This window comes from Cibotium barometz, chromosome 12 (assembly GCF_041138505.1).
Source record: "Cibotium barometz isolate CiBa-2024 chromosome 12, ASM4113850v1, whole genome shotgun sequence".
Classification (NCBI taxonomy): Eukaryota; Viridiplantae; Streptophyta; class Polypodiopsida; order Cyatheales; family Cibotiaceae; genus Cibotium; species Cibotium barometz.
Window position 1 is genome coordinate 42,301,849 of NC_141057.1, and position 16,148 is coordinate 42,317,996.

Genomic DNA, 16,148 nt, shown 5'->3' on the forward strand with positions numbered 1-16,148 from the left:
CTACCTTACCCATTTCACTCCGAAGTTGCTTCCTGTCCACATACCAGTTGTGCCAGGAGCACACCCACATTCGGCCAAGAGGGGTCAAGGTCTCGGACGACCGCCTCATGTGATGCACCCACAGATGTCACCCATACAGCAATCCATAAACCTGTCTGGTACCTTCATAGGCCACACATAAACAATCATATACAACACATGAATACAATATTCCAAATAAGTAGTATTCCAATCAAAATACGCCATAATCACATCCAAAGTAGTGTAAATCATCGCAAGCTCGATGAGACATCACAACACTTCGGTCGAAACTCCGAACCACTGAGTCCTCCAGCCGCAACATATCCTAGTGAGGCCATGTCAAGAATCTTACCTTCTTGGGATCATTTCCAAGTCTTGATTCTAATCATTTTGTTTTCTTAAGGTCTTTTGTGTACAAAGATGATCACTCTAAAGTCATTGTTCTAGCTCTTGTATTTAGGCTTTATCATATATCGAGAATCTTTTAAGGAACCTTGGTCATTCTTAAGGGTCTTAAGGAATCTCTCCTTGAGGACCCTTAGCTTCATTTCACTCTTGATTTCTCAAGTCCTATGATCGTTACATTTCTTAAGGATTGGGCCTCCTTGAATTTAGCATATTAATCTCTTTTTTTAAAATCTTGAATTTAGTCTTGATCCTTACTCTTCATCAAAAGTCACTTAATCTAGCCTTTTCAAGAGACCTTAGACTTTGCTTCTGAAATACATCCTTCTCTTGATTGTACTCTCAATCTTTCGAAATAAGGGTTATTTGAGACTTTATCTCTCTAAATTCTTACTTCCTCGAGAGCGGTTGACTTAATCTAATCATATTCAAGAACAACTTGATTTTCTTGAGTTAATTCTAGAGTTTTAACTTCCCAAAGCTCTCTCAAAAGGCAATGAAATCTCCCTCTGATCTCGTAGTATATTGGTCATTGACCAGTGTAGTGCTCCTCTAACTCAACCTCTCGCTGTCACAATCTGCAGATCGTGTCCTCCCGAGGTATCCTCTCAGCTCTCCCTGTCCATATCCAAAGGCGGTGTGAAGATCGCGTCCTCCCGAGATATCCTCTCAGCTCTCATATCCGAAGGCAGTGTGAAGATACCCGTAGCTAGCCAACCACAATCCGCATGGCATGTGACATTTATATATGAATGTACCCCGGCTCCAATGAAGCCATCATTTGTGAGCCTCAAAAAATGATCCCTATAGTACTTCATCTTTGTGTGCAATGGCTCTAATGGTGTAATCCATGTGATGTGAACGTCCTAGTATATCATATCTATCACCCAGGTCTTGTGTGTGAGCTTGAGGAAGGGGGTATGTAGACTATACTAAAGTGGTGTGAGCCTCAAACCATATACATACAATAGCATACCATGAGGTCTGTCTATGTGCTTCTAGCTACTGGGAGGATTGTAAAGCAAGCCTCGGAAGTGGTGAGGAATGCATGTCCTGGATGCGGTGGATGTAAGTGATTGTTTGGAAGTGTAAGCCCAGTGGGGCGTGCAGTGACAGACTCAACCACGTGTCCAAGAGTTGATAGAGATAGAGAGAGAGAGGGGAGAGAAAGAAGGGCAAAGGGATCTTGCATAGTACACCACACTAAGCAAGGAACATGCCCTGCGCCCTTTTAGGAATTTATTCAGGAACAATCCACGGCCACGCTGGCCAGGATCAATACAATCAATGAATACAAAACAAATAGATATGCCGATGTAGGATATCCAAGTCGAGGTCGATGTCAAGGCACAACATCTCCTCTGATGCCGAGCTCACCACGGGGATGACCCACAAGCATCTCTCACCGGGCTAGTACCAGATCCAACATCCAAGTCCAAGTCCATGTCCAAGATCCAAATCCAAGTCCAAGTTCCAGATCCAAATCTCAAGTCCAAATCCAAATCCAAGTGAACTCAATACCCAAGTCCAAGTCCAAATCCAAATCCAAGTGAACTCAATACCCAATCTTGAGGAAAATCCTCAAGAAGCTTTCTGGAAAAAGCAAACACCCAAGGTGGCGGATATGTGAGTGATAGCCAATTTCGCTTGTTGAGGATCTGGAGGAAATGCTAGCAGCGCTAGTGGCTATGGGCGGCTCTGCACCGACGGCAACGGCTGGGCTGAGCTGGGCGGCAACTGGGCACAAGGAGGTGTAGCTGGAGGTAAGGTTGATGATGAAGATGATGATCTCCACAACTTTATGCACTTCCTCCAAGAGAGAGACTCAAACTGTCTTTTTATACTCGCGGAGAGGCGCACTTTTGTCTTTTTGTTTTTATATTTTAAATAATAATAAAATATTACTCATCTTTTGCCAAAGCTCTTGTGTTATGCTTTGTAGCTTCAGGGCCTTGCTTTTTGGCCCTGAAGCTGCTTTTTGGAAAAAGCGGCCTTTAGCTTTTTGGCTCGGCTCAGTCTCCTCTTTCCAATGGTGCCCAACTCGGTTTGACTTTTTTGCTTTTCCGTGCTTTTTGACCAAAAGTGGTTCTTTTCCTTGTGCCAACTTCATGAACCCTGTTTCCATGCTTTCATCAATCTGTCTATGTGTTCGGGCATATGTTCCATCATGTGAAAAGAGCTAGGAGGGCCAATAGTTACAGGAAGAGTGATTCCATTACCATAGGAGGTGCATCAAACTTGCCTCAATAATTTGATGTGGGACCCAATGGTTTACTGCAAATCTTGCAGGAGAGCATCACAACCTGGGGGGCACTCCAATCGTTTGCTTAAACATCTATTGCCCGGAAGGGTGCTCCATAGATCAATGCCGGGGTGACTAGGGTGTCAAAAAGCCAACCCTTCATCCTCGGTGTCATGTACCTAGAGCTAATCCTTGGATTAGCAGGCCTAATCCGGCAGGGTTAGGGGGATTAGGAGATAGCAAGCAGATGCAAAGGACTAAGGTTCAGAATTAATAAAAGTAGGCTACTAGCTACCTATAGTAGGTTAGCTATTTATAGCAGCAGTATCACTATATGTAAGTTTAAAAGTAGGCTAACCTACCTATAGTAGGTTAGCTATTTATAGCAGCAGTATCACTATATGTAAGTTTATTATTGTGTTGTCAGTCGTGCGGTGCACTTTTGATGGGACTGTGTGTGGACTAGAGTTTCTACTCCTACCGTGGACATGGCAAATCACAGATAATCTTGTTGAGGGCCCCTATGGGAAAGCACTGGTTGTATGGGACGCTAGTGCAAACTGGCATGTATGTGTGGAGTGGAGCCTTAGCCCTTGGCTGAGGGGTGGATAGAAGTACTGATCCTACAGTTGGGTGGTGAGCTTGCTTGCACCCCTTTCTCTAATCTTGTTTGTACTGTGTTTAGGAGATCTTGGTTAGACAAGCCTGGGAGGCCTCTTACACTTGGTATCAAAGGGACCTAAACATGAACTCCACGAAGGTTGGCGTGTTTTTCATGGTTTATTTCACGTCAAGATTCCCAATTATTTCTCTCAGCACCATAGCTTGTTTTTTTTTTCCTCCCCCCACCCCCCCCCCCCCCCCCCCCCCAGAAAGAGACTTCTATTAAGTATGAGAAAAACATACAACAATCACAGCTATAAGCCGGAAGAGAATAGAATCACCCCAATATGTAAGGTGATTTCAACCACTGAGGAGCATCATGATGCCATGTAAGACCTGTGGTACTAGAGGAAAAGAAGATGCCATGGTCCCATTCCCGCATAAATATCACACGCTTCGCCTGCGCAGAACGAGAGGGCCCCTGAATGCAAGCCCAAGTAGCCATAAGAGTGTGGATGATATCACCCCATATAGTACTAATGCACTGAGACCCAAAAATCTGGACACTCTCAATAGCCTCCGTGCATCTAGCTCTCCAGATCTGCCATGCTGTAATATTGGCAATAATCTCCCAACTGGTGTCAATCCTCTGTCTAGGGGGTGTATAATCAGAGTGAGGAACATCCTGCGGTAAACCATGCTGGGCAATACCTCTACGAATGAAAAAAACAGAATCTGTACCACTGCCCTCATAAAAAAGTTGCAGACCAGACTGGGAGAGCCAAGCAACTGCCCCCCAAGTCACATGCCGGCCACTCAATTTGCCCGTAAGTTGGGCTACCATAGCTTGTTTTTTATTCCCCTCATAACGAAGTATTCTTTCTAGGGTTGCTGTCATGGCTGTATGTGGATTCTGAGAGGAAGAAGGGGAGAGGGGGGGGGAAGTGAGAATCATGTGAGTGCAGAAAGCACCCTTGAAGCCCTAATTTTTCTCAGGTTTTAGCTCCCAGATGGGCTGTATTTTTTTGCTCAAATGTGTACCCTTGACACACATGAGTTATGTGTAGGCAAGGGGACTAGGTTTTTGTCCTGAAGCTGTGGCAGAGGGCTGTTAAACAGCCTGTGCACAGTTGATGTGTGGGTAGGAGAAGGGTATGTTGTGTAAAAAAGCATGAGATGCCAGCCCCTACAGACAGAAACAGGCCAAGTGTGTGCGCAGCAGAGAGCCAGGGAGTTTGGAACCAGGGCGGCCAGTCGGTAGGGTCGCCAGGTATGGCTGTCGAGTCATGGACAGGGAAGCGTGTGTGGGCTGCAGTTTTCTGTCTGAACAGACTGCCAAGGAGAGGAAAGCATGACAGTTACTATTTTAGAGGGATCTCTAAAGAAAGCATGTAAGTTGCTATTTTAGAGGACTCCTCAACTCTAGCTAGTGGAGACGTCTTTTTAAATCTAAAAAGGGTGGCCTATATTATAAACGCACATCTTTTGCATTAAACCATAAGACGATGGATGGTATTCAGTTCCACGGTATATGGTTTATGCGATAATCTCAGATTTTTTCTACAGTTATGTAGTTTTTCCCTTGCTTTTCTGAAAATTCAGAATCAGCACATATCAATCCTTTTCATTTTGCAGCAACAGAGTTAAAACCCTTGCTTATTTCTTCTCTTTTCCATCTCTCTTACGATGGTGCCACCCCAAACCATCTTCTTTATTGATGATTTATCAGATTATGAGTCTTACTTCAATAGCGAGATGCAGAAGCTCTGAGCAGAGGTTTCTACCCTGAAGAACTAGGGCAGTGAGATGGCCAATCTTCAGAAAGAGATTACTCTTTTGCATCAGCAGATCACTATACTACAGAAGGCAGATGCAAACTCATCAAGCGCTTGTTGATGTGTTCAGCCACGAGTCCCTCGTGATCCTGAGATCTGCCATTTTTTAGCTTGCGGATGGCTTCAGTCACCATATCAGAGGTGAAGAAGGTAGATGTGGGGGGAGAAAGAAAGAAAGAAAGTCATATTAACATCCACGGAATGCCTTGAAGGCATATGGGACCCAAAACCGGTACCTCACAGTCATTACAATCCACTTCGGGGTGCACTTAGGCACAAGCAAAAGATTAATGAAAACCCTGAGAGAGAGAGAGAGAGAGAGAGAGAGAGAGAAATGAAATGAAATGAAATGTTATATTAACGTCTTCAAAAGGCCAGAATGACCTATGAGACCAAAAAGTTACATCATGGTGGATCTGATACAATGTCTGGATAAAAAGCCAGAAAATGAAAAATAAAGATGATACTACTGGCACCTAGAAAATGAAACTGGAACTGGAAGGTAAACAGAAACCCTTATAGGTTGTGAATATAGTGAGGGGGGGGGGATACAATATTATGTGGGACGGGGGGGTACACTATGGAGGTGCCTCCATCTCATAATATGAGAAAGAGAGAGAAATGAAATGTTATATTAACGTCTTCAAAAGGCCATAATGACCTATGAGACCAAAAAGTTACATCATGGTGGATCTGATACAATGTCTAGATAAAAAACCAGAAAATGAAAAATAAAGATGATACTACTGGCACCTAGAAAATGAAACTGGAACTGGAAGGTAAACAGAAACCCTTATAGGGTGTGAATATAGTGAGAGGGGGGGGGGGGGGGGTGTACGCTATGGAGGTGAGTGGAGTACAGTGAGGGGATACAATATCATGTGGGATGGGGGGGTACACTATGGAGGTGCCTCCATCTCATAATATGTGCCGCATCGGACGCTGGCGGATCTCCTCAATATCCTCTGTGGTCAGCACCTTGACTGGGTGTCCCGCATGTCTCGCAAGAATAATCCGAATCCGCCGCTGCAACCTCCGTCTATGCTAGGATGCCCTCCTCCGAGTCGTGGGCGTCTGGACCACCCAAGCTCAATCGCACGATCAATCAGTGTTCCGCTAGTGTGGGCGGTATCCATATCCTGCTGCTGTGGTCCATCTGGCGCAGTGATGGCTGGACTAAAGAAGTCTGTAATGTGCCTCTGAGTCTGGCTCTCTGTGCACCTAAGCAAGCTATCTCTATATCTCCGCAGCTCAAGCAAGAACAATCCCAAACACCTCTGGTCCTGGTACCCCATGACTCTGGAAAGTGGTCCAAAACCCTCTCTAAATAAACAGTGGAAACGACCACGTATCTCATAGTATACAGTACAATGGCATATATAATGCAGCTCTGTCTCTGGCTCCCCATGGCATACTCGACATATCCTGGCCTCAGCTGGTATACCTCTATATCGGTCAATCTCAATCTCAAGCTGGTGTGAGGATGTGCGAATCTGACCAATAGCACATCGTACTGCATGAGACAAGTGTACATCCATGTAACTGGGTCTGATCACAAAACCATCTGCTGTGAGTTGAAGAAAATGCTCTCTGTAGAAAGCCATCTTCGTGCCCAGCTCCTCAGTCGGCTGTATCCATGTCCTCCTAATGTCCAGCTGAACTAAATCCTGACGGATGAGTCTGGTGATCTCTCTCCGTGTGAGAGTGAGAGAGGGTGCCTCCAGAGAATACTGGAAGGGAGGCAATCTGTCCATGCTAAAACCATGTGCCTCGAACCAAAATGTCATCTGTCCATACCAACAAGCCGTGTCTCCCTGTAAAGCTAACTGTCGGGAGGACTCAAGGGCGAGGCGTGCATATCCGTCTCGAGGGAGATCCCACAAGCCATGTATGTAGGAGACTGATCTCGTAAGAGCCTCAATCACCAGAGGGGCAGCCGCCAGCTGTGCTCGAATAATCTCATGAGGTACCAAGGCCTTGGCTCTAATAATCTTAGCAATCATAGATACCAAAGGCCTCTCCATACCTCTCCACCCGCCTGTGCTATGATGGCCCACTGAAGGTCCCCATATCTGCACTCCATAAAGCATAGCTGATGTCACTAGAGTGTCAAAAAGCCAAAGTTTCGTTCGAGGTTCCTGAAACTGAACCTGCGAACACATCCTCTCCAAACCACCCAGGGCTGCATGTGCTCTAGTCAATCTAGTCTCTGCTGCTCTCCTCATCGAAAACACTGGCCCACTGAATACTACCCCAAGATATGTATATGCATCTGTATGCTCCACAATCTCCTGCCCATATGTAAATGTGGGAGCTGATCGCCTAACCCACTGTGGCGTGGTGTTAAACACCATAACCTTGGTTTTGCCAAGGTTGACAGACAATCCACTATCATGTGCAAACTCATGTAAACCGTCCAGATGACGCTGCATACCCTCAGGGGAGTCAGAGATCAACACAATATCATCAGCATATAACAATAGTGGGATCCATGTACCTGCTAGCTGGGCTCCTCTGTCCCCCAATCTCTCAATGTAGTCAGAAGCCTCATCCACATACATACCAAACAATGAAGGAGATAACGGGCAACCTTGCTTCACTCCTATAGTGGAGTTAACCAAAGTAGAGACCCCCTCTGGGGTGCGTACCTGTCCTGCAACTGATCTATATAAAGCCATAATCCCCCATATGAGCTCTGTGGGTACCCCCATCTCCTGTAATCGCCTCATCAATCTGGCTCTGGGCACTGTATCAAATGCTTTGCGGAAGTCCACAAAGCTACAATAAATCCGTCGCCCATGCGACCTGCCCTCCTCAATAATGGCCCGCAGAGTCAAGATGTGGTCAAGAGTAGAGAAACCTCTCCAGAACCCTGCCTGTCCCTCTGCTCGAATGCCCTCTCTCTCTGCCCATCTACTCAACTGCTGCTCAAGAATGGATGCATACAATCGTGCTAGTGTGTGACCAATCATAATAGTGCGATGATTCCCTGGCTCCATAGGGTCCCCTGACTTGAAGATAGGGACAATGGTGGACATACTCCAAGTCTTGGGTAAGCCTTCACACATAGCACGATTGAACATCACTGCTAGAAGCTCTGCCAGCATGTCTCTCGCATGAATAAAGTGCTCAGCGACCAATCCATCATGATCATATGCTCTCCCAGTCTTCATGCTATCAATGGCCTTCCTTACCATCTCTGCGGTAAAGAAAGTACATGTTTGTGGGCATGGTGCTGGCGGGTCAGGAAAAGGTGTCTGTCCAGGAACTGTATATAGAGATGCTACATAACTATCCCAGACCTTTGTAGAAGTGATGGCCAAAGCAGGGGAGGACTCATGGAAACAAACGCCAAGCCTCCCTCGAATCCTGGCTCAAGAACAGCTGGTATAATTCCTGCTCTAGCTGAGCAAGGAAGGCCCGCTTCTTCCTTCGCACAAGGCGCCGGAAGGCAATACGTGACTGTCGGTGAGTAGTGACTCCCAAAGCAACCTCCTGCTGCAGTCGGGCGGGCTCTTGTCTCTCTGCACTTCTCATCATACCAGTTGTTCTGGGGCATACACCCAGAATGGGGTCTCTGTCCAGGCTGAGTATGTGGATATGCCTCTCTCGCTGCATCCTGTAAAGTCTCTGTCAGTATATGGGTCAGCTCCTCCAAAGGTCTCCCTGGCTCCTCTGTGTAGAGACGTCTATAAATCCCATCTCTGTAGACAGCATCAGTCTCTGAAGTAAAAGTATATCGAGTGTGATCTGCCCCTCGTGTCCTCTGAGCTGTGGTAAAGTGAAAAGAGATGGTCAATGTCAACAATGCATGATCCACTACTACCCCAATGGGCCGAGATCCAACTGTGAAGTCCTCAATGCATGAAACAAAGCTCGGCATAGCCATAACATAATCCACTGTGCTAGCACCATGTCTATGTGGAAAGCAAGTAAATCCAGCTGCTGACGGAAACCTCTGCAAGCCATTAAGTATGGCCAACCCATGTGTAGTCCCCATATCTACCAAATATCTCCCATACTCTGTGCACTCTACATCCTGTGAGCGTCTGTCTAATCCCATATCCAGAGTGTCCAGCTCTCTCAGCATCTCCTCTGAGGTATCATAAAAGGCTGTCTGGCGGTTGCCCGTCCAGGCATTAAAGTCCCCTAACAGGATGATTTCTCCATCCCTAGAGAACTCCCATATGTCATCATCTAGCACAGAGAAAGGAGATTGCCCTCTAGGTGCTGCATATGTCGATGTACTAGGAGCAAAATAGCATATGGCAATATATAGGAATCTGCCTGTGTCGGCCCTCAGTCTCACCCACATATATGTGGCCTGATCATCTCTCTGAGCGATGTGTAGAAGCGGTTGCAGCTCCTCCCTAAAAAAGAACTGCCACCCCCCTGATCCTCTACTACTATGTACCGATCTTGTCCCTACTTTGCAAGCTGTCTCCCGTCTGTATCCTGTCACCTATGGCATCATCTGACCAGGGGCCTGGTGAGTCTCCGAGTAGAAGACTATATCTCTATCTCAAGTCTGAGGGATCCATTGCAGTTCCAGGCTGCCAGCTTTAATTTGGTCCCATAGGTCTCGCACCGTAATGTAGAGCGTCGCTCCACGATGACCACCCTCCCTTCTCTATAAAATGCTATCTTTCCCTTTTCTCTTGCCGCCCTAATCTCTGGCATGACTTCCTTCATATGTGCAAGCTGTGAAAGAGTAAGATCGTCACCAAGAAAAATGCCTGTATTCTTTAAAGTGGGTCGCCTCTTCAAGAACTCCTTCACCTCAATAGAGGGGAAGCGAAGTATGAGAGCTCTTTCCTTTGATGTTTCCCCGTTGCCTCTTTTTTTGCCCACTCTCCAGGCTCTTGCGTGTGCCGGACTGTCAATCCCCATCAACACCATAAGCTCTTTCACCTCCTCTTCAACTTTATCCCCGTCTTTAAGGCCGGTAATCGTCACATGCAAAGCACATGTACATCCTCGTTGTTCCTCTTCCAAAGTCATGTTAATGATTGTAGGTGTAGGGGTTGTTATCTCCTTACCTTTACCCTTCTTGGCGACCTCTATCCACTTCTCCGCTTGATCCATCTTCCTTTGAGTCTTGGTGATGACTTCCACCCATGAGGAAGTCTTTGCTTCGTGTTGCTTCTCTTCTTCCTTAATTGCCCGTACTTGTTCCTTGCTAACCTTGAGCTCTTCTATCATGGATGACTGAATTTCACCTTCTTCAAGTCCACCATTTGCCTTATCCTCTGCAAGCTCCCTCTGAAGAGCTGAAATTACGCCTTTGAGCGTGTTGACTTCCCCGTGAAGGTCTTTGACTTCTGCTATGAGGTCCTCCTCCTCCTCTTTCCACCGCTTACCCTCATTGAATACCATTTGGAGAAAGTTGGCTTTCTCCTTCCACCATCCCTCCATCTCCGCCATCCATTCCTTCATCTCCTTTTCCACATTTGTTATCCTCTTGTTTGTGACCATAAAGGTCGCCTTCGTCGGGTTGCGCAAGGGGGAAGCCATGGAAGAAGCGAGAGAGAGAGAGAGAGAGTTATGTTGCTGCCTTGGGGGCCTGAGCAAGGTTGGGTGGCGAGAATGGGCCAGCCAGCCAGCGCAGCTGGCGAGAGGGGGGCAGCGAGCGCAGCAAACAGAAGCCGCAGTGGGCGGCGAACAGAGAGAGAGAGAGAGGGCGGAGAGTGAAGCAGCGGGCATAGGGCAGAGGAGAGAGGCGAACAGTGAGAGAGGGGGCGGTGGAAGCGATTAGAAGGCGCAGTGGGCGGCGAACAGAGAGAGAGCAGCGAACAGAGAACAGCGGGGAGAAGGCAGCGATAGTAGCGAACAAGGGCGGCCCAGGGAGAAGGCGGCGGCGAGCAGAGAGAGCCCAGGGAGAAGGCGATGGCGAACGAAGAGAGAGAGAGAGAGAGAGAGAGAGAGAGAGAGAGAGAGAGAGCGAAAAAATGGAGAGAGGGGGGGCGTCGAGCAGGGGCGAACAACGAGAGTGACAAGAGGCTGAAAAATATAAGAGAGAGAGAGAGAGAGAGAGAGAGAGAGAGTCTGGGGCCTACATGGTTCTTTCTTGATCATCTTATGTTATATATCGATAAAGTGTGCTGATTAAAAGCTCTTACTTTTCAGGTGCCCCTTTCACCATTGCGATTGTTTATGCCTGCACACTATCCAGAATGTTCCCCGATTGTTCTCGTAGATGATACAGCTCCTAATTACAAGTAAGTGCCTGCAGGGAATCCTCACCACTTTTCCAAAGAAGAGTGGATTCTTTAGACAAAATACAAGGTTAAAAACATCCTCTCTTTTTGGTTCAACATTAATTATTACTATTATTTCTAACTGAAATGCTGTTGCAGTCATCCATTTTCTCGCCTAGCAAGAGAGGAGTTTTCTAGAGCACTCCGATGTTTGCCTGCACCAGTGACGCTTGGAGACATGGTTAGAGCTTGGGATGCAAGTGCTCGCAGTGCTGTAGTTGAAGCTGCCACCCTTCAAGGGGGAGGTTGCTTTAGCTCAACTTTTGGTTCATGGGAGGGTTGTGTAAGTGCCTAGCAGTGGAGCTTTTCTCTTAGTATGTTTCATATTCAGCTATTTCTTTATTTGTGTGCCATCAAGCATGTCAAGGCAAGAAAATGAAAGGATGAATTGGCCATGTCTACTATACTAATCTGAGACCGTGGTCATTGTACAAAAAACGAAATGTGTACACAAACTCTTCAGTCACCACAGTCTGCAGACGTTTTCTTTCGGCAATCTTGCAGAAAAGTTTGGGATGGTAAAAAATGATGGATTTCACTCATTAGGTGTTGAAGGTTGGTGCTCCACAGTATGGTATGATACATCCAGGCAAAGGGTCCACGGAGTAGTTGCTAAAAAAATGTGTCTAATTAAAAATAAATCACCCTCCTCTATCTCACCTCTCCTCCTCCTCTTCTTTTTGCTGCTGCTTCCTCTTCTCTTCTTCTTCTTCTTTCTCTCCTCCTCCTCCCCTTTCTAATTTTACATTCCTTTTCCTTCTTTCTCCTTCTCCTTCTCCTTCTCCTTCTCCTTCTCCTTTCATTCTCCTCCGTCGTTCTTCTTCTTCTTTTTCTTGTTCACACATGTGCAGGTGCACTCGATGTCCATGGGCCAGAGGTCCACAGCAGCTCAAGATTGGGGAGATTCTCTAACAATATAGAGATACCCTCACCTATGCTAGATATTCTGGATGGATGAGGATGATGATGTCACACCGACATGAGCTCTCCTTTCCTTACGGTGACGTGGAGATGTATCCTCCACAGTTACTCAACATGCTAACCATAGTGCACATCATGCTCATGCTGATGATGATGGTGAGATAGACATATAGCTAGTCTATCTTTTTGTATGAGTTTTTTCTTCCCAGTTTGTTCAAGCTTTTCCATGGCCCAGTACCACATGGAACTCTTGTACCACTTTTGGTCTCAGACCCATTGGGTCTTTTGAAGACGTTCAATATAACTTTCTTTCTTTAGTCCCCCTAAAAGGGAAGGGTCTCCCAAAGGTAAGCCTTCTGTAATAGTCTTCTTATTTGTTTTACTAAAAGCAATCTTTAGTTGTTCTATAACCATTATGGGATGATTTCTATGCTCTGTATTAATTGATTACAGTCTACCCATTGCTAGTATTCTTCATCATAAAAGCTTATATTCATAACATGAAGCATTTAAACATTATCTAGTTGTTGAGGACTATAAAATGAATATGTTCCACCGATTTCTCTATCTTTTTAATAAAATTCCACTTCAGGACACTTTTTTGAACCCATGGAAGTATTGTACTCGATTTTTGGCATGATAATTCTTATTTTGATGGAGTATGATGTCAAAGTCGAGCATAGTTGAATTTTGTTGATTTTAGTCCTACTAAGGTCAAAAGCTCTCTCTCTCTCTCTCTCTCTCTCTCTCTCTCTCTCTCTCTCTCTCTCTCTCTCCTGGGACTTGGAGTACTTCCACGATTGTGCCGGTACTCAAGTCTGGAGATCTGAGCCTGCCGACTAACTACCGCACCATTATGATTGGTCACTCGCTGGCCAAGCTATATGCCTCTATTCTTGAGCAGGAGTTGAGCAGATGGGCAGAGAGACAAGGGGTCCGAGCTCAGGGACAGGCCGGTTTCAGGAGGAGATTCTCTACTTTGGATCATATCTTTACCCTCGGGGCTATCATTGAGGAGGGCAGAGCACATGGGAGGAGGATCTACTGTGGCTTTGTGGATTTCCGCAAGGCCTTTGACACAGTGCCCAGAGCTAGACTGATGCGCAAGCTGCAAGACTTGGGGGTTCCATGTGAGCTCATTTGGGGTATTTTGGCACTTTATGAGACTGTAGTTGGGCAGGTGCGGACTTCAAAAGGTCTCTCCCAGCCAGTACACTCCACTATAGGGGTGAAACAGGGCTGCCCGCTCTCTCCGACTCTATTTGGACTATACATTGATGAGATCTATTGGCTGGCACTTGGATACCTCTGCTCTTATATGCTGATGATATTGTGCTTATAGCAGACTCACCAGAGGGCATGCAGAGGCACTTGGATACTTTACATGCTTATGCACACGACAGTGGGCTCTCAGTTAACCTTGGTAAGACCAAGGTTATGGTGTTTAATACTACAGCTAAGTGGGTCTGGAGATCAGCGCCTATTTTCACATATGGGCAGGAGACAGTGGAGTATGTTGACTCATACACATATCTTGGAGTGGTGTTCACTGGGCCCACATTTTCCATGAGGGGGGCAGCAGAGGCCAGACTGACTAGAGGATATACAACACTAGGAGGTCTAGAGAGGATGTGCTCACAGGTACAGTTTCAGGAGCCATGCACTAAGCTATGGCTTTTTGACACGTTGGTCACATCGGCGATGCTGTATGGAGTACAGATCTGGGGGCCTAACCTAGATCGTCACAGTCGATGAGGACGCACATACGATGGATGGAGATCGATGGAGAGACCACTTGTGTCCATGATCTCCAGGATGATTCGGGCTAAGGCCTCGGCACCCCATGAGATTATCAGAGCCGAGATGGGAGCACCACCGATCATAGTCGAGGCTCTTGCCAGATCAGTGTCCTTCATTCATAGCACCTGGGAGCTTCCCCGACACTGGTATGCACGACTTGCTTTAGAGTCCTCTCATCAGCTAGCCATGGAGGGAGACACTTCATGTCAGTATGCGCAGATAGCATCCTGGTTTGAGCTCCATGGGTTCAGTTTAGATAGACTTCCACCCTTCTAGTACTCTCTGGAGGCACCCTCTCTCACCTTGACACATTCTGAGATTAGTAGAGTCATCAGATAGGACCTCATTCAGTTGGACACTAGGAGGACATGGCTAGAGCCCTCACAGGAGTTGGGGATGAAGATGGCTTTATATAGAGACCATCTTCTCCGCACCACTGAGGATGGCTTTATACTTAGACCGAGCTACATGGATACCCATCTGTCTCATGGATTGAGGTGCGCCATTGGGCAGATCCGCACCTCTTCACATCAGTTGGAGATAGAGACAGGCAGATTTAGAGGCATACCTCCAGGGGACAGGATTTGTCAGATTTGTTGGATAGAGCGAGAGACGGAGGAGCACTACGTCTATCGTTGCACAACGTATTATGAGATTTGAGGGCGCTACCATTGCCTTTTCAGAGAGGGATTTGGACCACTAGCTAGAGTCATGGACTATTGTGATCAGAGATGCTTGGGTTTTTATCTCTTGGAGATCCGCAGGCTCAGAGAGTCCATTATCAGGAGCAGACGCCCGACTGGCAGGGAGTCCACACAGAGACAGATTACTGACTTCGTTAGAGGGACTACTCGGGAGGACACACAGCCGACAGCCCAGCAGCAAGCACCTCGTGGGAATCTAGTTGAGAGACGCTGGCAGAGAAAGAGAGAGAGTGGGTGCACAAACGCTAGAGAGAGAGAGAGAGAGAGAGTATTCGAACCAACACAACAGCAATGAATTAGATGAATTTTACAATAGAGGTAGGGTGCTTATATATCCACAAATGGACTTGTCCGCCGACCTCACTTGAGATGCATTAAAAAAAAAATTTTAACACCCCCCCCCCCCCCCCCCCGCGCAACTGGTGGTCTCTCTTTCTCTCTCTACGGCCACCCTCTTCTCTATATGCTGGCATTAGCAATGTAAAATGTCCCTACCCCGGACTAATAGTTGAACCCTCAACCAAAAACCACTCCCATCCTTACCCCATCGCACATCGGGTCAGCGCCCGTCTTCTCCCGTGTCGTTGACCACAACTTTAGCTGGGTGATTGTGAAAATGGTGCTCCCTCTTGAAGACAGTGAACAAGATCGAAGAACAGGCTCAAAAGACCCTTTCAGACCAAAAGAAGCTAATAGACAGTTCATTTAACTAGCATCAAAAAGAGATTCATGTTGTCAAGATTGAGATCCAGGGCAAAGAGGAAATGTACAAAGAGCTGCAAAATGAGTTGCAACAAGAAATGGAAGCTTGGAAGGGCGCATGCCTGGCTACATGCATGAAGAAATGTATGGAATTATGCAAAGAAGACACAAGTATGTCAAAGAGGAAGGAGAGCTAGCTACACAAGAAGCCCTTGCTCTAGAGATTGCGCAATTGTGAGATGCCAATGCCAAACTTGAGGCGAAACTAGAGAAAGCTAAGAAGGCAATCGCAATAGAGATTTAAGAGGCCAAATCAGGATTCCGAAAGGAGCATGCAAGCCTCCGAAAAGACACAGAAGCAACCAAAGAAGAGGTTGGAGAAACCTCCAAATGGGTTGAGGTGGTGAAAACAAAAAACAGTCCACACCCCGAATGCCACATCCATCATGACTGCCACGCTTGAAGAATAGAAGCGTCGCCAATCTAGGGCTTTAGATGTGCGAGTAACAGGCTTCCAAGTGGGCAACTCACCAAAAGAGGACGGTGAGACTTTATGCAGACAGCTGTGCCTCATTGACACCCCTTTTGTAGATGCTTGGTGAGCCGAGAAGGAATTGACAAGGGAGAGGCCTCTCCTTCTCAAGTTCAAAGATACAAA

General features: G+C 46.6%; 1 protein-coding gene and 2 pseudogenes across 2 annotated transcripts in view; 2 read left to right on the forward strand and 1 right to left on the reverse strand.

Moving 5' to 3' along the window:
* The window catches only part of LOC147633422 (mediator of RNA polymerase II transcription subunit 15a-like), a 183,307-nt gene extending 170,706 nt beyond the window's left edge, over positions 1–12,601 (forward strand). For both annotated transcript variants that reach the window (XM_086806491.1, XM_086806492.1), the window contains 2 exons: positions 11,233–11,324; positions 11,463–12,601. In XM_086806491.1, the coding sequence (XP_086662617.1) occupies positions 11,233–11,324; positions 11,463–11,658 (288 nt within the window). In that variant the 3' untranslated portion in view covers positions 11,659–12,601. The remainder of the gene's footprint in view (positions 1–11,232; positions 11,325–11,462) is intronic.
* Positions 7,965–10,174, reverse strand: LOC147633424 (uncharacterized; annotated as a pseudogene).
* Positions 12,602–13,706: 1,105 nt separating the features above from the next.
* LOC147633425 (uncharacterized) lies at positions 13,707–14,901 on the forward strand (annotated as a pseudogene).
* The last annotated feature ends 1,247 nt before the right edge of the window (positions 14,902–16,148 follow it).